The following is a 22,190-nucleotide window of genomic DNA, read 5'->3' as shown; positions in this document are numbered from 1 at the left end:
TCTCGAACAAGACAAACCAGACAAAACCACAAGAACAAACCCAAGCAATCATTTGGAGGTGCTCTGTCAACCTGCATAGAACAAAACAGACAAACACGACATAGAACAAAACAGTTTGATTTTGTCTTGCATGTCTGTGTCACACCTTGAAATTCTCTATACCTTGTCAAATAGCACCGAAGCGGTTTGTGTGCTGGATTGCTTTGTTAATAGTTGTTGTGGAACAGAGAATTTCAGATTTTTAGCATACATAAACTCACCGCAATTGGAATAAAACGAGGTAAGACTGCTTAGCGACAGTAATAGGCATTGAAATTGTCGATGGAGTGACAGTTCTGTGCGACAATTGGCAGAGCACCTTTCGAACAGTGTCGTGTTTGCCTGGTTTGTTTGGCTGTTCACAGCGCGCTGCCTAAAGCCAAGAACACATGATGCATACTTGTATGCGGCGACAACTGACAGCTACCGTTTTTCTAGGAATTTCTTTTGTTCTTGGCGAGGCGTCGCTCGTGTAGCTGTAGCTATCGTGTGGGGGGTGTCGCAGACGCAGACATGAACGATGTATCAAAAGAAGTTTCGTTGTGTTTATAATGGTGTTCATGGATTCGATGATGGTATCGATTTTTTAAATCGATTTTCAATAATTATGTTGCAAATTATTAGTTAAACAAAATTTAACACATTCAGCACCATTAAATCGGCCCGTTGTTGTATGTGATAAACGGCGCCGATCCACACGGCAGGACCAGGGATCAAATCCCTTCCGGACCGTTACCCTGTAGCAAGGGCTGATAAGGAATATTCAGCTACGTAGTAAAATAAGTCTCGCAAGCCAGAAATGGTCGGCATGACCTCAGAGGTCGTTACGCCAAGAAGGAGAAGAAGCACCATTAAATCGTGATTTAAACATTCTTGCGTAGCTAAAATCAAACATTATTATGCATGCAGAATATACAGCAAGATCCCGCAGTACGCAGCAGTTGATAAGTACAGGACTATTCAGTATGTGTATTGTTCAAAGTCAACAGTTTACATCTATATAAATTTTTCCAAACGTTATACCCCCTTGAATACCGCATTGCTAAGCAAAAAAAAAAATAATTCGGATACATAACGGCTAAAATTTAAAACCAGGAGTTACCCTCGCATCGCTGTGATTCAACTCCCCAACTTATAAAGGTATAAACTCTGGCGATAGCCGAACGTCACCGCGTCGCCAGCTCGTAACCCAGATATATGGGTTACGAGCCGGCGACGAGAAATCAAAAAAATTTGGAGCTGTCAGTTGTCGCCGCATACAAGTATGCATCATGTGTTCTTGGCTTAAGTCTATAAAGCCAGAAATGGCCGGCATGACCTCCAAGGTCTTTAAATCAGAAGAAGATGAACCTTTTGTATGATTTGTGTTATCACAAGGATGTAAATTAACAAACGAACATATAAAAAATTGTGCAACAAATGAAACCATTTGCACAACGGCCATTTGATGTTGGTATGTTTACAAACATAAAATGCATGTGTCAAAAATGGTCACACCTGGGCCGCTCTCTCTATATACAAATCTTGAAGGTGCATCCAAACGAATTTTCCACTGGATGCACCGGCTGGCACTGACAAACACAGCAGTTCGTGTGTGTGTATTTTTGTGGTGCATTGGGGCGGAGCGCAAATTCGTGAACGTCTCATTAAAATCGGTAAAGTTATATGAAATTGTGAAAGCATATACCCTTGAATGGCATTATATGTTGTGTGATAGTGTCTAGAATCTTTTACCAGTGAATGAAGTTGAAAATAGGACTTGTTTAAAGCTTCCTAAACAAAAAAGGTTCTTGTGCTTTTTGTACTAGTTGAGGATTTTTAAAATCATATTTTTTGTTTAAACAAATGGCATATATTATGAAAACTAAGCAAATACTACCGAAAAATCATTCCCCAACATGTGTCCTGATTTATTTGAAGAGAATACGAGCATTAGTAACTGTTCTGGTAATCTTCGGAAGAAACAAGAGACTAATAGCAGCCAAGGATTCCTAGTTAGTACATGCCAGTTTGTGACCTAGCCATACCTGTTATGCAGGAAGTGCTAATTTTGGGGTCAACGAGGTGTTCAGCGTATTAATATTTTTGTGACCCTGTTGTTGGTTGTGAATGGGTTTTCCCATTCTAATAATAAAAATTTGGAAACTCATTTTCACAATCAAATGGAGAAAAATGATTTCATAATCAATAAAAGGAGCTTTTACATGTAATAACATCCTGGTGAGGGTGGTTTGGATTATGTAACTCTCACCAACAATGTTGGGCATTCGTTGGTGATGATCTTGGCGGAAATGTTGTAGCCAAGAATATACATTGTTGCAACAGTGGTGTGATGAGAGAGAGCAGAACATGTGATTTTCATCGATGCATTTGTATCGTTTTATCTTTTCTAGCCATGTCCAACATTGATATTGTCCAGCCACTGTGGGATTTGAGCACTTTTACTGGCCGGCTGAAGCACTACTTCTGGATAACTGATCCGCGCACATGTTTTGCCACCGACGATGAGCTAGATCGCGCCAAAGAGTTGTATTTAACTGTAAAGTAAGTACGCACGGTGAGAATGGTGCATTTTTGATAAAGGATTATTTTTTTTTATGTTCCACAGGGCTGGCACAATACCTCAAAACACGACGATCGATCAGATACATTATGCAAAAAAGCTGTACGAAAGCGCTTTCCACCCAGATAGTGGTGAGAAGCAGAATGTGTTCGGCCGGATGAGTTTTCAAATGCCGGGCGGTATGGCGATTACCGGGGCAATGCTTCAGTGGTACAAGTATGACAAAAAAAAACACACGAACCGATCGGTTAAATAATGTGTTTTGCTGATTTGCTCTACTTCACACTATTCTGCTTTTAGAACGACTACCGGAGTAGTATTCTGGCAATGGGTTAATCAATCCTTTAATGCGCTGGTTAACTACACGAACCGTAACGCAAACTCGTCCCTCTCAACCACGCAGTTAGCGGTGGCCTACGTTTCAGCAACAACGTCCGCCCTTGTGGCCGCAGTCGGCTATAAAGCTTACCTGCAAAAGCGAGCCACTCCACTGTTCCAGCGTTACGTTCCATTTGTGGCGGTAGCGGCAGCTAACTGTATCAACATACCTCTCATGCGGCAGAACGAACTTATTCACGGCATTGGTATCGAAGATGAGAATGGTAATGTGGTCGGTTCGAGTAGATTGGCCGCCGGTAAAGGCATTGCACAGGTGAGTCAAAAAGGAATTCTATTCTATTTGTTAGTGGCTGTTACTGTATGCGCTTCGTACCTTTTTTTTGCAGGTAATATTTTCTCGCATTGCCATGTGCGCACCAGGAATGTTAATTTTGCCCGTGATCATGGAACGATTGGAGCAATATCCATCATTCCGTCGTATGGCGATTCTTCACGCACCATTCCAAGTTTTGGTCGTTGGTTGTTTGTAAGTATAGCCCTCCGGTACATTATGATAGAGCTTTAATCTAAATTGATTCTTGTTATTTTTTTCTTCTCAAAACCAGCTTAACGGTGATGGTTCCGACGGCATGCGCATTGTTTCCGCAAAAAGCTGAGCTGAGCACGAGCGTGATGAAGCTGGTCGAGCCAAAGTTCTACGATGAAATGAGCAAGAAAACCGATCGCATACCTGAGCTTGTGTACTTTAACAAGGGACTGTAAGCAAACGCTTGCCATCCAGCTGGCAATCGCTACTAGCCGCTGCAAAACAAGAAGACTTGTTTTACACTCATATACCCTCACCGCAGTCGGCGGGTTCGAAAGGCATCTAATGCAGTACAGGATACAATAAAGTAATCGTCACCTGGTAGATCGTTGAATTTGATTGCTGTTGTTTGTTATTTGAACTCGCTGTTGTATACCATTTAACTGCTTCCTACGGCGGCGGTTAGTCATTTAAATTTAACAATCAGCATTTAAAATGTTCCAAACACGTTGCCTTTCAAAATCGTATCCCATAATATTCCGCAGTTGTTCGATAAATGTACCACCTGCATCAGTTTTCTATTGTTTTTTATTGTTTCATTTCCAAGTTTGTTTGAAAAAATAACTGAAAAATATTTTACCATCAACCTATCATTGCAACTGTACCATCAGCACACCCATTGTGCTTGCTCGCCTGTGAAAATATTCTTCCCACTTTGACAGATGATTGTGTGTGTATGGAAATTGTATATGTCCAACTTGTTCGTAGTGCGAAGAAAGATTCGCGTTCCAGAAATAATAAATTACATCTCCCTTTTTACACGCACATCACTGATTTACAAGAGTTTAACGAATATACAAACAATTCCTTCTAGAGTGCACTATATTTTACCCGAAACAATACCCTTCCTGCAGATGCATTGCGTGTGAAATGAACGGCAGAAGTAAAAGTGGTTTGCGTTCGTGCATTTTGTGAGCACCATACAAAGTCAACTTGTCGTACGAACTATATCCCCAGTGCCCGTGCAAAATGTTTTTCACCGCTGGGTAGGTGTGCATCGCAAAGAATGGACAACGGCGAAGAAACGGATGCTGCTGCGTGTGAAAATCCCTTTCCCACAGCTTCTCCAGTGAATTTAAGTGTGAACTAACGCAATCAGCTTATTGATGTGGCAATTGTGGTTGGAGTTTTAAGATTTGGTGGTTGTGCTAGATCGTGAGAAAACAACACGATACACCAACGAATCATTGCTGCTCCGGAATATGTGACCAGCTTTATCGAGGGCGAGGCAGTCCCTGCGCGGAACAAAAACGAATGAACAATATTTTATTGCTGTAAAGTTGGCGAATCTTTGACACAAGCTAAGGGAGGGATAAAGGAAATCATAAATGTAAGGTGAGAGGTCAGTCGCAGGTCGCAAAACACGGTGAAGGAATTGAGGTGGTGACGCGAATATTAAGCAACACACTACCGTCTCGTTTGCGTGTGAGACACCCAAACAGCAACCAGCACAAGTGTTGAATTGATGCCAAACAAATAGTGTAAGAGCTGCCCAGGGCTGACCCACGGGGAAGAAACACCAGAAGGGTAAACATGAAATACTGACCTACACCCGTTACGAGCGAATCTGTTTAGTTTTGTATTGAAAATGAATGACTTTCAACCCACCAAATCAGCAATGAATAATGATGGTAAACTTTCACGTTTCATACCCCGGTACCCTGATCGCCCCGATAGGCGTTGATGTTGAAAAAAACAACTTTTATTTCTATTTTAGGATTACCTGCACAGCTTCAGTTTGTGCCACTGGCCGTATGTAACCGTTTCCTCTCCAGCCATGTTCCAGCCTACTATGATACAACAGCATCAGCATATGACACGGCAAACTGTACCGTTGTTCCTTCAGCGTGGAACCTTCTGCGATAGGGAAAATGCTGCATGCGATTGTACAGTGTGGCACGCAACGATTGCTGCGATTGGTGGTTCTGATTGTAAGCGCATCGCTGGTGGATTTGTTAGCAGCATCACCGACAACCGTGTATGATAGTTACAGTGAAAACCAGGCGCTCCTGGTGCGCTCAGGCGTAGACGAATCTTCCGGACGCGAACAGCATTCGATTTCCTTTCCGCGCAACCCACTATCACCGGCTACTGCCGGCTTCGGGCCCGTTCAACGGAACACTGCGGAAACGCTTCCCGTCCAGCAGCAGCTTCTCGGCGGTGGCGGAGTAACGCGCGTCCCGTGGTACGGTTTAACCGAACTTTCCGACATTTTGCTGCTCGGTGTGCTGGTAACGGTTGCCGTAATCGGTACGTTACTGTTTGTCGTGCTTGTGTTAGGGCTGCGGGCAAAGTTGCATCTCTTCCGAGAACAGCGCGCCGACAGACACGATCTACTACTACGCTCTGCGGACTATGTGCAACAACTGCAGGTGCAACAGTGCAGTGGGATCAAGTGTTCCGGAAGTGGAAGTAAGCTAAAGTTGATTAAAACACCACCCACCCCACCATCACCACCGATCGTACTGCTGGAGCCGAGCGCATTAGTTAAACCGGTACCGACGACCTGTATTGCGGTAAACGGTGCTGACAGCGTTGGTGGTGGTCGGCGCCGTGTCGAGCAGCATTTAAGCCTGTCCGATAAGAGACACCGAGAGACGCCGAAAGCGAATAAACGGCTGCCGGCCGTTAGTGTACCGTTGCCAGTGGCAACGGTAAACATGAGTGCGTCGATCGGGGCAACCGTGATCGACACTGCCACCGCTAACAGTGAACGTGACACCGAACACCTAACGATCGACGATAAGGAAAACTGTGTACAGCTTGTACCATCCGACCAGGGCGAAGAACAGCAACCGGTCGGACAACGCAACGTGCTGAAAAGGCAAACAGTGGCAGAACAACAGTCCGTATTCGGCCAGCCCGGAACACCAGGTAACGGATCACCCACAACCTACATCCAGCTACTGACACCATCCTCAGCATCATCACTGTCCACGTCCGCCGCAACCACCGACAATAATGCAACCCCAACCAAGGGTCCAACCGAATGCGGTGGTGGTAGCGTTAGTGGTCCCCTGTCCGCCGCAGAATCAATGGCGGCCGCAGCACGGTTTGGCTTTTCACCCCGCTCGATACACTCGTTTACCGTGCAGACCGCCACCTACTTTCGCTTTCCGGATGTGGACGATTTTACACCGACACCGCGCACGCTGCCGAAACGGCACAGTGGTAAGGACACCTGTTCCACACCACCGGCCGTCGATGCACGCACCGAGGAGCAGGAGGAAGAAAACGATCCCGTGAGAAGGATGGAAATGCGTGACGGGCCAAAGGTGTCAGTGTTGGCACCATCACCGGGTTCGATGCCATTGCCACCTGCTCCACCGATAAAACCGGAACCACCCAAAATCGAACGTGCAGAAGAGAGCGCACCGGTCGGAGCGAAGGAGAAGGCACGTATCTGTGCACCGATGGCTAACCGGCGTGTGAGGCTTAAATCGATTTCACTCGATTCGGAAGGTGCGCGGCTGGTGGAGGAAAATCTTAGCTCCACCATTCCCGTGCAGGAGTTGGTCGGGATGGCGGCACATCGGTCCGGCGGGTTCGATAGCGTCATCGATGACGACGATGATGACGATGAAGATGACGACGATGAGGAGGAGTATGAGCGTAAGCCGAGCGAACACGATAAAGCGAACGCATCCGCACACCATGAGACTGAGGACGAGGATGAACAAGCGAATGCCAAACGGTGTGCGGCACGGGCCAAACGTGTACGGAACATCTTAAACCTTCGACTGAACATCCCGCCCATGCCGGGGTCCGGCATTGGTACGGTACAATCACACACCCGGCCACCACCGCCGGCCGCCTCACAATCGACCGGTTCGGTTGCAAAGCCAATCGTGAAAACGGTCACCGTTACCGGGTCGGTTTCGAATCCAACGATGAGCACGCAGCAACAAGCACAGTTACCGCAAACCATACACCACCACCATCTAGAGGACAGCAATGAGCAGTTTTACTTCGAGTACTTCGATTACGGTGACGATGAAGATGAAACGGATGACGAGGAGTACGACGAGGTACTGTACGGGGTGGAACATGAGGACAATAACAACAACAACAACAACAACAGCAATAGCACCCATACGGTTGCGTTACCACCGGTTCCAAAAACACCGACCCTGTCACAGTCTAAGCAGAAGGCAAGTTCGCTCGATTCGGACAAGCTAAAGGTATCGAATCAGTACGGTACCGGTGGTGGTGTGTCTAGCAGTGCTTTCGGTTCCGTAAGCTGTGGCGGTGGGATGAGCCATATCATGAGTATCGCACAACCGACAACTGGACAGGGTATGTCCATGCACAGCTACCTTCATTCACAATCCCAACAGCAGCACCAGCAGCAGCAGCAGCAACAGTATGGACAATTTCAATTCCATCAGCAGCACCAACAGCAGCAGCAACAATTTTACACAACCCAGCAAACAACCGGACAGCTGCAGCAACCCCGACGGGTGTCTTCCGTTTCCGTGCCAACAACCCCGAAACGATACCAGTATCGGACGGCGGTAAATCATCATTACTATCATCATCAGCAGCAGCACCACGCGAGTGGACAATCAAAACTGAAACCCTCCTACCATCATGCGGGACCGACAAGTTCCTCTTCCTCCTCGACGGCACTTGCGGGCGACGGTGCACCAGCGAATGGTAATCGGAAGGATAAGAAATCCCCACTAGGGTTGAAAGCGATTGCCGGCTGCGATGGTACGGTTACGCCACAATCACAATCACCTTCCGATAAGGAAAAAGCCGAGGAAGGGACAAAAACATCCGTTCCGACTAGTGGCCGGTCAAGTATATTGCAGCGCCGTGGTTCCAACCACAGTCTCACCCTTAACCTGGACGTGTACAATCGTGGGGGAAGTGTTGATCTGACCTCGTCTAGCTGTAGTCTGTACCGTGGTTCGTATAAAAACCTGCACCAGGTACAATCACACACGCAGCTGTATCAGCCACACCCGGTGGAACCACCGGTACGCGTACAATGCCATCAAGCGTCCCCGCAGCAGCAACCAACACCGGCCGGCTCGTCCTGCACCGGCGATGGTAGCGCCAACAGTACCACCAACGTGAACAACAACAATAATTCCAACACTAACAAAAAGAATCTCCTGCAAAGGCGTGGCTCCAACACGAGCCTTACGCTAAATCTCCGATCAAGTGTTGGAACTGGTGCCGGCGGCGGCGGCGGTGGTGGTGGAGGAGGAGGTGGAGGAGCCGGTGGAGTTGGTTCTAGCTTTGGGCTGAATCGGTTCAGTAGTCACAATTCGCTCAACACTGGTACGAACCATGCGGTCACACTCGGTACGCTCGGTGGTGGTGGCTATCATCATCAGCAGCACCAGCAGTTACCGTCCTCGTCGATGGTACGGTTGGCCGGATCGCGCAAAAGTTTACTCGAGCGGCGCAACTCGAACGCTAGCTTAACGCTAATCAACGTGAACCAACGCACACTGTCCGTTTCGAACTGTAATTTGCGCGGTTCGATCTGTAGCCTGAACAGTCTACTGACAACGCACACACAGAACGAACCGGCACCGTCCGGTATGATGCTGGAGGAGGACGAACTGGATGGTAATGGAGATAACGATCATCATCATCATCATCAGCATCACCATCACCAGCACCATGGTCACCATCACCAGCACCATGGTCATCACGGGCAGCATGGTATTGGTGGGCATCATAGTACACACCATCGAGTAGGCGGTGAGTTGCGACGGTTCGGTAGCAGTGTTGATGCTTCCTTTTCCGGGCATGACGGTGCGGCGGCCCAATCGGACATGCTCGGTGCAAACGAAACCGGGAATAGTGGCCGCGCGTGTACGTACGGTCGACTTACGGTGAGTTCGGGACACACCTCGATGGATCAGCATCATCACGGTGGTGGTCCAGGACATCACGAAAATTCGCGCGGCAACAGTCGGCAGCGGAAGTTCCGCAGTTCGGATAGTTTACACAACCTCAATGCACGCGAACAGAGTTTGCAGGGGTGTGAGATGATGATGGGTGACGGTAGACAGCATCACCATGGTCACGGTGGGAGCGAGCGCACCCAGCTGGAAGGGGATGGAAAGTTAATGTCCGTCAGTACCTACCAACAGCGCAGTTGCCAATCGTCTTTTGATGAGCGCCATCATTATGGTAAGTACATGTTTGAAGCTGAATGAAGAAACGAATTGTTTTATTCTCACACATTTTCTTACTACCGGTAACAGGATCGTCGGAAAATTTTAAAGAGCATCAGAACAAACTTTCTATCCACCGCGGGCTGTTCCAGAAGGATCCGTCCACCGTTACGTCAACGTCGTCGGCCAATAATCTGTCCGCACTCGGTACCGGTTCGCTGTACAACTGCTGTTGCGGTTGTTGCTGCTGCTGCTGTTGCTGTACCGGCACACTAGACGGTAGCGGTTGTTGCGATGGTAACGGGCTAGCACTGAAGGCGGGTAACTTAAGCATCAGCAACTCGAACGTACGCAACATCTCGACCAAACCGCTCAGCCCACAAACGACCAGTGAAGATTTTAAGATCTATCTCGCAAACATACAGTTCCTGCAGAATGCATCGAACGTACTGACGATAGCGTACCTACGGAAGTTGCACAATTTCTTTAGCAAAACGTACCGCAAAATGGTTGCTTCTGCTGCTGCTGGTGCACAGGAAGCGTTCCGGCAGCAGCGTACCCATTCGAAGGAGGCACCCGAAGACGGGAAGAAGGAACGCACGCAGTTGGATGGAACGGTACAGGTGGTGGAGGCGCCCAGTACTAAAATGATGTTGCTTCACAGTGACAGTCTGCATCATCCACCCGTTTGTGACGATGAGTCGTACGACGAGGAACACAAAAAGATGGTGCTAAAGATACACCAGGAGTTTTGGGATTTGCCTACCAACTATCAGGAGAAACCGTTGGTGTTTGGATCGCAGGCAAAGAATCGCTACAAAACCATACTGCCGAATGAACATTCGCGCGTTATACTTGAACCGGAAAGGGCACCAGTTGCTGGCGGTGAACCGTACATCAATGCGAATTACATTAAGGTAATTGGTTTTGGGATGGGGAAGATTAAATCTTAGTCGATTTTCAGTTTGTTAAAATGGAGGAACGTTTATCTGTTCATAGCTAACGGAACACTTGAAGCGCTAGCAAATGAACAGTTAAAGTCCTTAAGGTCCACGGCCCGGTGGTGCATTTGATAAACGGCGCCCTTCCACACGGCAGGACCGGGTTCAAATCCCATCCGGACCGTCCCCCGTAGCAAGGACTGACTATACGGCTACGCGCTAAAAATAAGTCTAGTAAGCCAGAAACGGCCGCAGCGTGATCTTGTAAGGTCGTTAAAAGCCAAGATGAGAGAGAGAGAGAAGATTATTACACAAAATGAAATATTTTATACGATTTTATTGTATTTTTAAAAAAAGTTGGCAGCCATATTAACGATTGGTGGAGGGGAGAATTTTGGGTCATTAGAATACATAAAATCGTTTAAAATTATTGAAACATCCTAAGGAAAGGGAGAGAACAGGAAGGGTGAACAAATGAACTCTATTCTTCCTTTCATTTCATATTTCTTTCTTCTAATATCAATATATGATGTTAATGCACTGCATTCTATTTTTTAGGGCCCTGACTATGCAAACAACAGCTACATCGCTACTCAAGGGCCACTGCCAAACACAATCTACGAGTTTTGGCTGATGGTGTATCAAAATGTGGCCCGCACAGCAGCGGCCGCCGGACTGTCGCTTCAAACCGCTGGGCTGGAGCAGAAGATAGTGATGCTAACGAACTTTGTCGAAAACGGTCGTCAAAAGTGTGCAATCTACTTTCCCCAAAGCGAATCCGACTGGCTCGCGTTTGGCAATACGGCCGATGTGGATGTGAGTGAAGTTTTGCGGGAAAAGGATAACCTTGCGGCAAGAATCTCTCAGCACGATGACCAACCAGCCGTGACGGTGCAAACCCGCTGCGAAAGTTGCTTCTTTCTCGTACAGAACGTATGTGTGGAGCAGCGCAATGGTTACACCGTACGAACGCTGAACGTTATCTACGGTGCGAAAGCTGCTGATGTGCCGGAGGCTGATGCCGACGGTTCGGCATTTGAATTGGTCGCATTTCGGGCACATCACTACTGGTTTCCCGACTGGCCCGATCATCGTTCACCGAACGATATAAATGTGCTGCTCGACTTAAGTCTTGATGTGCTCGGATCGAACGTACTGGATACACCACGGCCGGAAAGCAATAACTCACTGAAGGGCAATCAACCCGGCACGCCGGGACTGGAAGAGGTGGTCGGTGCTGCACAGCTGGCCGCCCTTAGCTCCGCCACACCGACCGTGCTACCGATCATTCACTGTTCGGCCGGTATCGGTCGGACGGGATGTTTGATCGCGATACTGAACGGGCTGCGACAGCTGCGGCTCTCCGTAATGGCGCACCAACGCAAACAGCAACAGCTGAAACAATCGACCCAACTGGTACCACCACCGCCGTTGGTTCCATGCAGCGATGACAAACGGGACGATTCGAATCCGTCCAGTGAGAGTCATAAAACAGTGGCGGATGAGCTGCAGGATGAGCTGGAACAATCGTTACCCTTGCCACCGGTACCGGATGGATCGGATGGGCGAAGAAAATCGGCGACCAGCGCGGTGTTGACCACGACCAGTGGTGGTAATGGAACATTCCGTGCACAACGGGACGGTGGTAGTGTACTGCGCGAATCCGGCCAGGTGGATATCTTGGGCATCGTGTGCAATCTGCGCCTACAGCGTGGTGGCATGGTGCAAAACTCGGAACAGTACGAGCTAATCCATCGGGCGCTGTGTCTGTATCTGGAGAAGCTAACCCAGGATGGACACATATAAAAACGCTACCAACAAACGATAGAAAAAAGCTATTTGAATCTTTATCCAAACGAAGAAAAACAAAACACCCCCCGACAACACTGTTTGCTGTGACAGTAAGAAGATGACCGCAGGGTGCATAACAGTAAATGGGGTGGGCAAAAAATGGAATAATGTGTGCAAGATACCAAAGAGAATATAGTCGAAAATGGGAATATACGAACCTGGGAACCGAAGGATGGATATGATAAAAGCAGCACAAACAAAAACAGCAAAACAAACAAAATACAATCAAACTAATGTTCAGGCATGCAAAAACTCAAACGATACACACCACCCAGTGGGTAGAAGTAAACGGTAGATCTGAGTAAGTTAGAAAAACACAACAAAATATTGACAAAGGATGATAAAAACCCTAGTTATAAATTGTAGGGAGAGGGAGGTGTGAGGTAACGATACATCATCGCACATTTAATGACTATTTGCGTGTGTGCGGTACGAATGTGTTATATGTGGAATTATGAATTCAATGTATATGTTTGTCCTTTACTCTCTACTATGTGCAGAAAAGGCAATTTCTGAATGTTGGGATTGAAATTAGTCAGCAGACAAAGCGAGAAAGCAAACTCACGCGCGCGCAGATATGGTAACTTAACATATTACATATTGCAAAACAAGAAAAAAAACAAAACAAAAAAGGGAAAAATCAAAGGTAAAATATTATAGATAATAGATGCATTATAGATGGGTTTTTTTGTTGGCGGGGGGGTTTGGTGAACAATTTTACAAAGCACACACACAAACACTGCAACTGCAATGAAAGATAAGTGGGATATAAGATTAGGACAAAATACGGGGCGAAAGGAATTCGCATGGGGTACGGGGGGAGGGTAAGGGAACGCGCGCTTAATGAATGTTTTAGCGTAAGTGAAGTATGTTTGTGCGTATGTATGAGCGATGGGAATGTGTTTAAATTAATGATAAGGGACAAACTAAATTATTACCTAGATGGAGCATTATATACATTTACACGCATACACACGCATTCATATTATACTTATATATACTTATACCCATAGAGAGACACCCAAACCAACAACAACAAAAATGCATCCTAAAAACACAATTTGGAAAAAGGCTGGATTTTTTTTTTAATATTTACTAACGGCATTGATAAAGTGAAGTGTTTTGTTTTCTGGCGCAGTATAAGGGAAAAACAGTAAAAATCAAACACAAACACACAGTTACACACATACATTAGGGACTCTATTTCGCAAAATTGGAAATCCGTTTATGGAAAGTACAGAAACAATCTAATGGCGCACATACGGAATACGGAAAATTTAGCAGCGTTTTAGTAAGTAGTAGCAGATGCGCGATAGACTAAAAGTGGAAAGTATTATAATAGTGTAGAACAATTGCAGACAGAGCAGGAATGGGGTGGAAAACCACCCCCTTCGGGGGCAAATCAATGCCACCGTTTTGCTAGCCCGAATGGGACACACTTGATGGACAACCTATTCAAAATAGTGGAACTATTTTTAATGAACTCAACCTACCGCAGCTTCTTTACCGTACACCTGTGTGTGTGAAATAGGACAATTTTAGCGGGTAAATTAAACGCATTAAGGATGGCAAAATATTATAACACAACAGTATATATGGCGACACTCTGGACACACACTGTCGCGGCATTTAGTACAATCGATTTGAACAACAATTTTTGGGTGTGCTCAATGTGTGTTATTTTTATGTTGAAAATTTGCCACCGTAGGTGTTACCACAGCCCGGACGACCGAGCCTATAAAGCGAAACGGTGGTTGATAGAGAGAGAGAGAGAGAAAAAAAACGGAAAAGCCGTTTAGCCGCGTTTGATCTGCCGCATGTGAAACGAACCGGAGCAGTTACGTAGCATTTTTATGTTGCGCCAGGATGGTAGGGCAAAGGACTTTTTTTGGCTATGTTTCGTTTTATGACTGGTGGTTTTGTGCCATTTCAAAAGCACTCCATCATTGTCTGCCACCAAACGTATACTGCTCCGGCCATGCAACAACAGAACGTACGGTGATAACAGTACAGCAGTAAACCAAAAAAAAAAGCTAAAACAAAACCAAGCAAAGGAAGAAACCTGAATCAGCATAAAATAAGAATCAACCACCACCAGCAGCAACAACAACAACAACAATATGTGTGTAAATAAATGTGTGAAAAAATAATCCTTGTTTGATTGACTACTAGATTAATAGCACTGATCGGAACGGATTGCGTCAAATGTTGGAGAAGCAGGCGATGGAAAGGATCGAATCATTGCGACATCCAGGGACTGTCATTCAAGAATATTGAAATCGCAATGCTTCGAGAGCGTTGTCACGTCATGAGAATACTACCAGACAACTTTACGCTTTTTCAGCGGTTTCATTAGAAAATTTAAAAGTACAGGAAACGATTTCTTCAGTTCAGGTATGTATCGTAGTCTAATATTACGACGAGTTTCATCTATCAAAGAATTAAGCACAAAGAGATTGGTTCATTAATTTACTTCTAACAATAAGCGTTTACATTTCTTACACTAGGTAGATTAAATGATAAGTTATGTGTTTGTCGCATCTATATTCTTCTTGTGGCTTCATATTTCCCAGCGTCTAAGATTCTTTCGATGGTTGTACGCCACCTGCTGCTGTCGTACCAGAGCTTCCTGCAACGGTACCCTGATCCAGCTCGAGCTGCTTTAACAAACGGTACAGTGCGGCCGCTTCCCGTATCCGGCTAAATTCAATACAGAACGTTTCGATCTCAATGTACAGCAGCTTCACGTCAATGATCTTGTTCCGGATCAGGCTTTGCAGAAACACACAGACTAACCGAACCAACCGATTCTGCATGTACTTGTCTCGGATCGTGGAACACGTACCGATACTGTTCACGATGTACAGATGCACGAAATGTACCGGCAGATCGACGGAAGTGGTAAGTCGATTCACAACCTCCATCGAATGGAGGGACAGTTCCATCTCAACGATAACGTCCAGATAAGCATCGATGTGGCGCGTTTTTAGCATTCGCATCAGTATTTCGATCGCAATCGTTGGATTGTATTCGATTAAGTTAGGAAGCTGTAAAAAGAAAGTTTATGCTTTTCATTTATCATTTGCACTACTGGTTTGCAACACGTTACCTTTTCCGGCGTAACGCACGAAAGATGCGTTTGTTGCGTGTCCTTCTCCAGCTCGTTCACGAGCGTTTGCTGATCCGCAATGCTTAATGCTTGCCGGAACGACTGATCAAGTAGCGTTTGCAAACATTTGTCCGGTGTGGGTTCTGCGTCGCTGCAACTGTTGTACACTGGTTTGTGGTAGGACGGGCTGCCCAAATCAAGCCAAATCAGTTCATCTTCACAGGTCAGCAGTGGGGGCGCTACGGACATAAACGTAGGTCCAAGAGCGTTCGTAAGCGGATTGCTCGGACTCAGTGTCATGCCGTTGATTAGCTCTTCAATGGCCGGTCCGGTGTAGTTTTTCAGGGCCGGTTCCCGACCGGGTAGAACCGCAATAGCTGGAACGACATTCACCACGTTCGATCGTACGGTGAGGGGGAACTCTTTTAGCCGTTCCGTGGCTTTTGCCTTCACAAATACTATTTCAGTCGGTCCGATCGGAGTGGGCAGAGAAGCGAAAGCCTGACAAAAGATGCGCGGGGACTTTTTATCAATCTGAAAGAATGACGAAACATATGTTTATAATCTTGATAAGGGAACAAAAACAGGAAAGGCGATAATGGTTGGTTTACCTCAGGATCACCGTTTGACAGCAGCAGGTGTATAAGTTTTAACTCCACCATTTGTCTCCGGCTGTTGTTCGGTGTTACACCGCCGATGGGTTCGAGAAATCGAGCTAAAAAGAGGTAAAACGGTGACTCTGCCTGCTCTTTGCGCCGAATATCGTACAGCACATAGATCCCCGCTAGCCGGTTAAATGGATATGTTATGTCGTTCTGTAACAGCAACAAAGCAAGCGCTGATCCGACTACGGAATGGAAGAAAAACGTTTCTGCTTATTTCCATCTAGTACACCACGATTTCCACATACCCTGAAACCAATTGCCCGCATTGGTGAACCGTTTCTGAATGATTGTCGAGACGCTTTCGAACGTTTGATGGTCGATATTTTTACCGGTTATCAAGCTGCAAAAGGAAAGGGCGCAGATAAGTTAGCACCCTCAAACACGTTCGTTTGATCAACGGGACCAAAAAACCACATTCCACTTACTCGTACAGTTCGCGCATCTTTTGCAAACGTTTTGTGTTTAATTGATGAATCAAGAGAAAGTTTCCTTTTCCAAGGGAACTAATCTAGCCAACAGCTGACGGTGAAAAACGCGCACGATCACAAAACCAAAACAATCCCTTTCATTGTGCAATTTGACAGAACGCGAAATGATGGTGAGCAAGCAAAGAAAAACAATACGCAAAAATGGAAAATTGAAGCAGAAAAAATCGTTAAATAAAACGAGGGGGGCGGTTTGCCATGGTTTCGTAGGGGACACCACGCATACGTAATTATGTTTTCTCATGCTCAACAGCAACCGCGTATGCGTATCCAATAACAACGGCGAAAGGAAGAATGCACTCTGATAAACGGGGGGTGAATGCATCCCTATTCTAAAATCTGTATCTATTTTCGGATTAGTAGGTACTTTCGTTTTCGAGAAAGTGAGAGAAGGGAATGGCGTACGATGATGTCAATGCAGCTGGCTTTTAATTAAGCTGTAGTGTATAATTTATTTGTTCCGTCATTTGTGTAAGAGAGAAAGGGCCCCCGGCGACATTGGTCTGGTGGTCCCAGCTCACGGTTCACTTTTTTTTGGAAGTTATAATACCATACGCAAAATACACAATTAGAAAGTAATAGTTAGTAGTAGTAGCATTAAGTAAAGGTTTTTGTGTCGTCTTTTGTTTTTTTGGCAGTACTGCTAGCCACCGCACGAGGCGAAGGCTAGCGAAGGGTGTTTTGTGTGTTGGGGGGAGGTGTGTAAGTGTTTTAAAAGCTATCAAGAATATCGAGGTACACAAGACACTAACAAACAAAATGGAGCACTCTCCGTGAGCGGCCGGACACACGTTGTTGCTCACACTTCACGGGAGGTAGAGGCTACAGAGTAGAGTACACACGATGTAAACATAGAAAAGCCGAGACCTGGCGTGCGGGTGTTGACCACATCCCGTGAGTTTTGGTTCCGATGCAAAGAGCAGGTGCAATGCAATGCGCGATACTGCGGCTTCGATGTGTAGAGGGTGGTGTTGGTGTAGGGGGTGTACAAGGGCCAGGGAAATCACCAGAAACCTTGCGAGTGGCCACCCGGTGGTACACGGGCCCGTTCCGACGAGGCCGATCCGGGCTTGCTGGCTTCCGCACCACCACCGCCCAACGATGAACCGTTCGATGACGCCGTGGCGGATCCATTTTGGGCTGGTGTCGATGCACTGTCACCACCGGTGGTTGAAGACGGTGCCGCCGTGGTGCGCTTCGACCCATCGTGCGTTTCGTTCGGGTCCATCGTACCCATCACGGCATTCATGTTGGATGAGTTTTGCTGGTTGTTCTTCGGTCGGGGCGGATTTTGTCGCACATCCGTGGCACCGAAAATGTCCGAATGGCCACCGCCCGGAGGTTTCAGTACGCGACTCGATGGTTTCGATTCTGCTGCCACACCAACGTTAAAGTTTGTCGACGACATGATGATGATAACACGATAACAGCAAGCGGACAGACTTCGCCAAGCGGGTTGAAAATTTCAGTTACACTGTTGCGAGCACGCCTTGTTCTGCTAACACGAGTACGAGTGGAGTCGTCGTTTTTTTTAGTGGATCAATAAAACGAAGCGTCGCAAGATGTTGAAAATTCAGTTGGCTTTTGACAGCTGGCATTAGGTGGAAAATAGGTCGCACGGTGTGCCGCCCCAGAAGACTCTAAAAGGTGACAATTTGTCAAATTAATTTAACTAAAATTTGTTTAATAATCAAAAGGCAACATCCAGAAATATCTTAAAAAAGTTTATAAATAAAATATCGCGTTGTAATATAACTTTCTGTTCAATTCAAAACCCAACAGATGACCCAAAGTTTTGGGACTTTTGGAATTTAAATTATTTGTTTTAGTAAAAACGGTTTTGAAAGAAAGTGCTTCAAAATTAGTTTATTGGCTGTTTTATATCACATCAACAAATTGTAATGATATAACGCCTCTAATATATTCAGAGGATTAATGTGTGGACATGCCTTCTGGGTACAAAACTTCGGATTGATGTATAAATAACCATGGATTTTTCAAATTTCTTTTCTTAATCTCACTTAATTTTAGCGGTGAAAATAAATCGGTATATATTTGTCTACATATCATGTACAAGCGTCTGGTTACGCAAATCAAAACGATTTGCGCAACGAGAAGAGCGATGGCATGAGGTCAATTGTAGGGCTTCTGGCAAACCAAGTATATACTGTTGTAATGGCTTTGGTGCATCGAGCTAGGATTTTGAGAGTATGTCGTTACAACATTCGTTTCACTTTTCTAGAAGAGACAACAATGAGATCTTCACATTTTCGACGAAAGATTGATTGTACTTACGAGAATGATGAAACCCAGAGAGCGAATGATTTCAAGCAGATCTTCATACGTCGGTTCGATGCTACCTTCACCAGGCACATCCGAAAAGTGGTACAGCAGTGGGCCCAGATTAACCCAAATACCTCCCGGTTTCAAGATCTTCTTGATCACCTCAACAAATTCGATGATATTGTTAGCACAGTCAATGAAAAAGCAAGTTGCTATACACTCCCAGTAATCTTCATCGCGATATACCTGCACGAGAAACGCGATAAATAAGAAGAATGCGTTTGAAACGAAAACATTTTGTTCTACACTTTGTTCGTAAGCTTACTTGCAGAAAGTCTCCCGCTACCATGTTCATCGTTCCCTTTGGGGGGAATTTTCTGGGGCTTACATCGGGAAACATTACCGGAACGAGCTGGTTGTGTTGAGACAGATTGTTCACAAACTGGTGCACCCAGGGATAGATAGTACATTGATTTGCAATAACACATCTGTAAGTTAAACGCGTTTAGTTAAATATAACAATAACGATCAACCCCTCTAGTACCTGTTCAGTACAAAATTAGATGCAATCAACATGAAGAGAGAAAATTCATTTCCTTCACAGTAGAACCCCTGGCAGGCAAGCTCATAAATCAAGCGACCTAGACCAGCGCCAGGCACCAGTATTTTCACCTTTGAGAGGTCACTGAAAACAATACGAGCAAGTGTCATGATTAGATAACGGCGGCGTCTGCTATCTTCGTTGCCTCATCGCGACTCACTATTTGGCGGGATCGAAAAATTTCGTAATCTCGTCAATGATGGGAGTGTAGCATTGGTCCCGTTCAAGCTTGCCCTGTTCGCTCCAGTCACGAAATATCTGTTTCATGGTTATTTGTACCTGGAATACAATCGATACAGCAAGAACGCCAAATGAGCAGTGAAGTCAAAGCCAACACACTTCCAGCTACCTTTTGAAAGTCCTGATAACGTAGCTTCAAACCGTCTGACGGTTGCAGATCCGGTTCGATATTGTGGTCCGCATTTTGAAAGAGACAGTTTGCGTCCTGAATGATTTGCTTTATAACCTGCGCATTCACGTCGATGCAGCGCTTCAAGTTTTGCAGGTGTTCCTGATAGTTGGACAGCATCTTCTGGTGTGCCGGTGGCAATGTCTGCAGAAAGGTTTCCTTTCGCTTGAGTTCAGCGATTGAGCTGTGCCTAAAAGGGAGACAAAATTTAACTGCTTCTAACCACGCTGCGACACACACGTTTCCTACCATACCTGTAGTACTTGAAGGCCGCAATGATTTTGAAAAAGTTTTTTCGCTCTTCCTCCATGTCTTCGGAAACGCTGATCTCGGAATCCTCCTTTAACGCCTCTTTGGTATTGTTCGAAGCTGACGACGTATCCATGGCGAATTTTTGTGAAGAGCGTTTTAAAAATCGCAAACTGATTTGTGTAGCGGTGTATCAAGCAATTGCAAATGAAAACAAATGCACTCTGCAACTTTTTTGACAATCGCGAGATGCACTTGTTGGGGCCTAGTTTATCACACACGGTTGAAAGCTTTCCAGTATTTGGTGATGTTCGTTTGCTATTGCACTGAAATTGTAAATGAAATTACGCAGAACAATCAAGCAAATTGCATTTAACACATAAAGTGCATCCTTTTTTTGATTTTCAATCAGTTTAATACGGCATTAGCCGCTATTTTGCATGGAAAACAAAAGAATGTGTGCCACGCATGACATTTGAACGGTTGAGCAGGAGAGCGAATGAAATAGCGATACACACATTGCGAAACATGACAGATCGGGTTTTCCACGGTGACACAGGCTCGCTCGTACGTTCGCTCCCCGAAAAAGCCCGTTTTTCCAAACCGTTGAAGAAAGGGATGCACACAGCATCAGCAGCAGCAGCAGCAGCAGTGCAATCGCAAACGTAGTAGTAGTAGAGTGCAGCTGGTAAGCTGGTGGTACCGTGGTGGCCACAGGGGGTGAATTTTTAGGGGCAGTTTCCTCTCCGTGCTGATCGTGGTGTGGTAGTGGTGGGTGCAGTGCCAGCCCAGGGGTCGTGGTCGCATTCTCGTCCACATTCGTTCGCAATCTTGATTTCCCAATCGAACGGTGCGGATGGGCGAAAGTAATAGCAATAACAATATAGCCCCGTGTGCCGTGCTTTTTTGCATTGACGACTTTGACACCAGTGCACGAACGAGGTAGAGATTGTGGCCCGTGTGCGTAAAGTAAATGGTGGCCGTGTGTGGTGTGTGCTTTTGCTAGCGCCAAGTGGGGTTCGCTTGAAGGGGTGAAAAAGGCAAAAGTGTAAGTGAGTTGTCAAAAAAAGTGAAACTTTTATGTCCAGTCGGCAGAGCTACTCGCCAAAAAAAAAATAATCCCCCCCTTCGTCTCCAATAGTCAATTGTGAATTTTCGGCATGTGGATAAAGTAGTGGCGAAAGAAAGGAAGTGTGCACCCTCCCCGAAGTGCACATCTACTTAGGGAAGGAAAATCCAACATCCCCATGGTGCGATGTGTTGGGGTTTTTTGTTGCACCAGTGTAGCGATGAAATTGCACTACCCTGTGCACAGTGACGGCCCAGATAGGGACAGGTCAGGCCAGATATAGATTTTTTTCCTCAGCTCTTCTCGTTCGGAACACTTGCAAGTGGTTCCATGCAAACGCGATTCGCCTGAAAGAAGCTGACGGAGCTGTTAAGAACCGTGTGGCCTACTAATAGTCGATTCGCATAGTTTGCTTTGACTGACAGCGAGAAACATTTGCTTGGTACACGATTCGTTACGGCGAACGTGTTGCAACATGTACTTTCTGCCCCCCAAAAAAAACCCGGATGTAACGTTGGGCAGCACGTCTAAAAATTCGGGCCACCGTGTGGCGTCTTTGCGTGAGACGGGGTTGGAATTCCATCTTTTGCCACGCAAGGACATACGGCCGCAGTTTTGTGAAAGGCACCGTCACAGCAAACACACACACTATCAATAGCGAAGCAACCCGTTGTCGCCGTCATCATCGTCGTGACTGCGTGAAGATTGCGTTATGATAGTGAAGCAGCTAACCGTTTTTTGGTGGCTTTGGTGAACAAAAAGCAGCAGGCAAACGGTTGAACTGCACCACCAAGCACCAGGTTGTGAAAAGCAGGGTAACAAAAAAAAAGGTCAACATTCCCCGACCGTGTCCGGATGAGGTGG

The 22,190-nt window shown here is 46.1% G+C and overlaps 6 protein-coding genes across 14 annotated transcripts in view; 3 read left to right on the top strand and 3 right to left on the bottom strand.

Moving 5' to 3' along the window:
- Nucleotides 1-1,558: 1,558 nt before the first annotated feature.
- LOC125767584 (sideroflexin-2) lies at nucleotides 1,559-3,861 on the top strand. 2 transcript variants are annotated; one of them, XM_049434309.1, is made up of 6 exons: nucleotides 1,559-1,694; nucleotides 2,433-2,583; nucleotides 2,648-2,818; nucleotides 2,903-3,254; nucleotides 3,328-3,467; nucleotides 3,547-3,861. In XM_049434309.1, the coding sequence occupies exons 2-6, from the start codon at nucleotides 2,435-2,437 to the stop codon at nucleotides 3,701-3,703; spliced, it is 969 nt and encodes a 322-aa protein (XP_049290266.1). In that variant the 5' UTR covers nucleotides 1,559-1,694; nucleotides 2,433-2,434; the 3' UTR covers nucleotides 3,704-3,861. The 2 variants fall into 2 exon arrangements, with proteins under 2 accessions (XP_049290266.1, XP_049290267.1); XM_049434310.1 differs by lacking the exon at nucleotides 1,559-1,694 and adding an exon at nucleotides 1,721-1,825.
- Nucleotides 3,862-3,981: 120 nt separating this feature from the next.
- LOC125767567 (uncharacterized) lies at nucleotides 3,982-14,606 on the top strand. Its single transcript, XM_049434277.1, has 4 exons — nucleotides 3,982-5,158; nucleotides 5,245-9,680; nucleotides 9,755-10,581; nucleotides 11,164-14,606. The coding sequence occupies exons 2-4, from the start codon at nucleotides 5,399-5,401 to the stop codon at nucleotides 12,409-12,411; spliced, it is 6,357 nt and encodes a 2,118-aa protein (XP_049290234.1). The 5' UTR covers nucleotides 3,982-5,158; nucleotides 5,245-5,398; the 3' UTR covers nucleotides 12,412-14,606.
- A 305-nt stretch (nucleotides 14,607-14,911) lies between these two features.
- On the bottom strand, nucleotides 14,912-17,019 carry LOC125767579 (CCR4-NOT transcription complex subunit 11). Its single transcript, XM_049434304.1, has 5 exons — nucleotides 16,656-17,019; nucleotides 16,476-16,570; nucleotides 16,177-16,412; nucleotides 15,566-16,099; nucleotides 14,912-15,503 (listed from the first exon to the last, which is right to left on the bottom strand). Exons 1-5 carry the CDS (start codon nucleotides 16,670-16,672, stop codon nucleotides 15,033-15,035), a joined length of 1,353 nt encoding a protein of 450 aa, XP_049290261.1. The 5' UTR covers nucleotides 16,673-17,019; the 3' UTR covers nucleotides 14,912-15,032.
- A 108-nt stretch (nucleotides 17,020-17,127) lies between these two features.
- Nucleotides 17,128-18,312, bottom strand: LOC125767587 (jupiter microtubule associated homolog 1). Its single transcript, XM_049434315.1, has one exon. The coding sequence runs from the start codon at nucleotides 18,121-18,123 to the stop codon at nucleotides 17,719-17,721; it is 405 nt and encodes a 134-aa protein (XP_049290272.1). The 5' UTR covers nucleotides 18,124-18,312; the 3' UTR covers nucleotides 17,128-17,718.
- Nucleotides 18,313-18,561: 249 nt separating this feature from the next.
- Nucleotides 18,562-20,562, bottom strand: LOC125768554 (carnosine N-methyltransferase). Its single transcript, XM_049436380.1, has 7 exons — nucleotides 20,263-20,562; nucleotides 19,949-20,198; nucleotides 19,760-19,878; nucleotides 19,543-19,683; nucleotides 19,324-19,486; nucleotides 19,011-19,244; nucleotides 18,562-18,953 (listed from the first exon to the last, which is right to left on the bottom strand). The coding sequence occupies exons 1-7, from the start codon at nucleotides 20,391-20,393 to the stop codon at nucleotides 18,849-18,851; spliced, it is 1,143 nt and encodes a 380-aa protein (XP_049292337.1). The 5' UTR covers nucleotides 20,394-20,562; the 3' UTR covers nucleotides 18,562-18,848.
- Nucleotides 20,563-20,762: 200 nt separating this feature from the next.
- Nucleotides 20,763-22,190, top strand: part of LOC125768547 (uncharacterized) — a 56,288-nt gene continuing 54,860 nt past the window's right edge. Inside the window, exon 1 of one of the 8 annotated variants that reach the window (XM_049436350.1) lies at nucleotides 20,763-21,028. The gene's annotated coding sequence lies outside the window, so the exon portion shown is untranslated. The other 7 variants (XM_049436347.1, XM_049436343.1, XM_049436351.1 and 4 more) reach the window with 7 other exon arrangements.

This window comes from Anopheles funestus, chromosome 3RL (assembly GCF_943734845.2).
Source record: "Anopheles funestus chromosome 3RL, idAnoFuneDA-416_04, whole genome shotgun sequence".
Lineage (NCBI taxonomy): Eukaryota > Metazoa > Arthropoda > Insecta > Diptera > Culicidae > Anopheles > Anopheles funestus.
The sequence above is the reverse complement of the archived record's forward strand: the minus strand, read 5'-3'. Positions and strand labels throughout refer to the sequence as shown.

What these genes read in the sequence shown, in the direction of transcription:
- LOC125767584 (XM_049434309.1), top strand. Translation starts at nt 2,435, where the DNA reads ATGTCCAACATTGATATTGTCCAGCCACTGTGGGATTTGAGCACTTTT. An exon ending in GCAATGCTTCAGTGGTACAA is followed by an intron (nt 2,819 to 2,902) that starts GTATGACAAAAA and finishes TTCTGCTTTTAG; the next exon opens with AACGACTACCGGAGTAGTAT. An exon ending in CCGGTAAAGGCATTGCACAG is followed by an intron (nt 3,255 to 3,327) that starts GTGAGTCAAAAA and finishes TTTTTTTTGCAG; the next exon opens with GTAATATTTTCTCGCATTGC.
- LOC125767567 (XM_049434277.1), top strand. Translation starts at nt 5,399, where the DNA reads ATGCTGCATGCGATTGTACAGTGTGGCACGCAACGATTGCTGCGATTG. An exon ending in TGATGAGCGCCATCATTATG is followed by an intron (nt 9,681 to 9,754) that starts GTAAGTACATGT and finishes TACCGGTAACAG; the next exon opens with GATCGTCGGAAAATTTTAAA. An exon ending in TCAATGCGAATTACATTAAG is followed by an intron (nt 10,582 to 11,163) that starts GTAATTGGTTTT and finishes TCTATTTTTTAG; the next exon opens with GGCCCTGACTATGCAAACAA.
- LOC125767579 (XM_049434304.1), bottom strand. An exon ending in TGCGGGCAATTGGTTTCAGG is followed by an intron (nt 16,413 to 16,475) that starts GTATGTGGAAAT and finishes TCCATTCCGTAG; the next exon opens with TCGGATCAGCGCTTGCTTTG. An exon ending in TGTCAAACGGTGATCCTGAG is followed by an intron (nt 16,100 to 16,176) that starts GTAAACCAACCA and finishes TCATTCTTTCAG; the next exon opens with ATTGATAAAAAGTCCCCGCG.
- LOC125767587 (XM_049434315.1), bottom strand. Translation starts at nt 18,123, where the DNA reads ATGTCGTCGACAAACTTTAACGTTGGTGTGGCAGCAGAATCGAAACCA.
- LOC125768554 (XM_049436380.1), bottom strand. Translation starts at nt 20,393, where the DNA reads ATGGATACGTCGTCAGCTTCGAACAATACCAAAGAGGCGTTAAAGGAG. An exon ending in GCGGCCTTCAAGTACTACAG is followed by an intron (nt 20,199 to 20,262) that starts GTATGGTAGGAA and finishes TCTCCCTTTTAG; the next exon opens with GCACAGCTCAATCGCTGAAC. An exon ending in TCTAATTTTGTACTGAACAG is followed by an intron (nt 19,487 to 19,542) that starts GTACTAGAGGGG and finishes TTTAACTTACAG; the next exon opens with ATGTGTTATTGCAAATCAAT.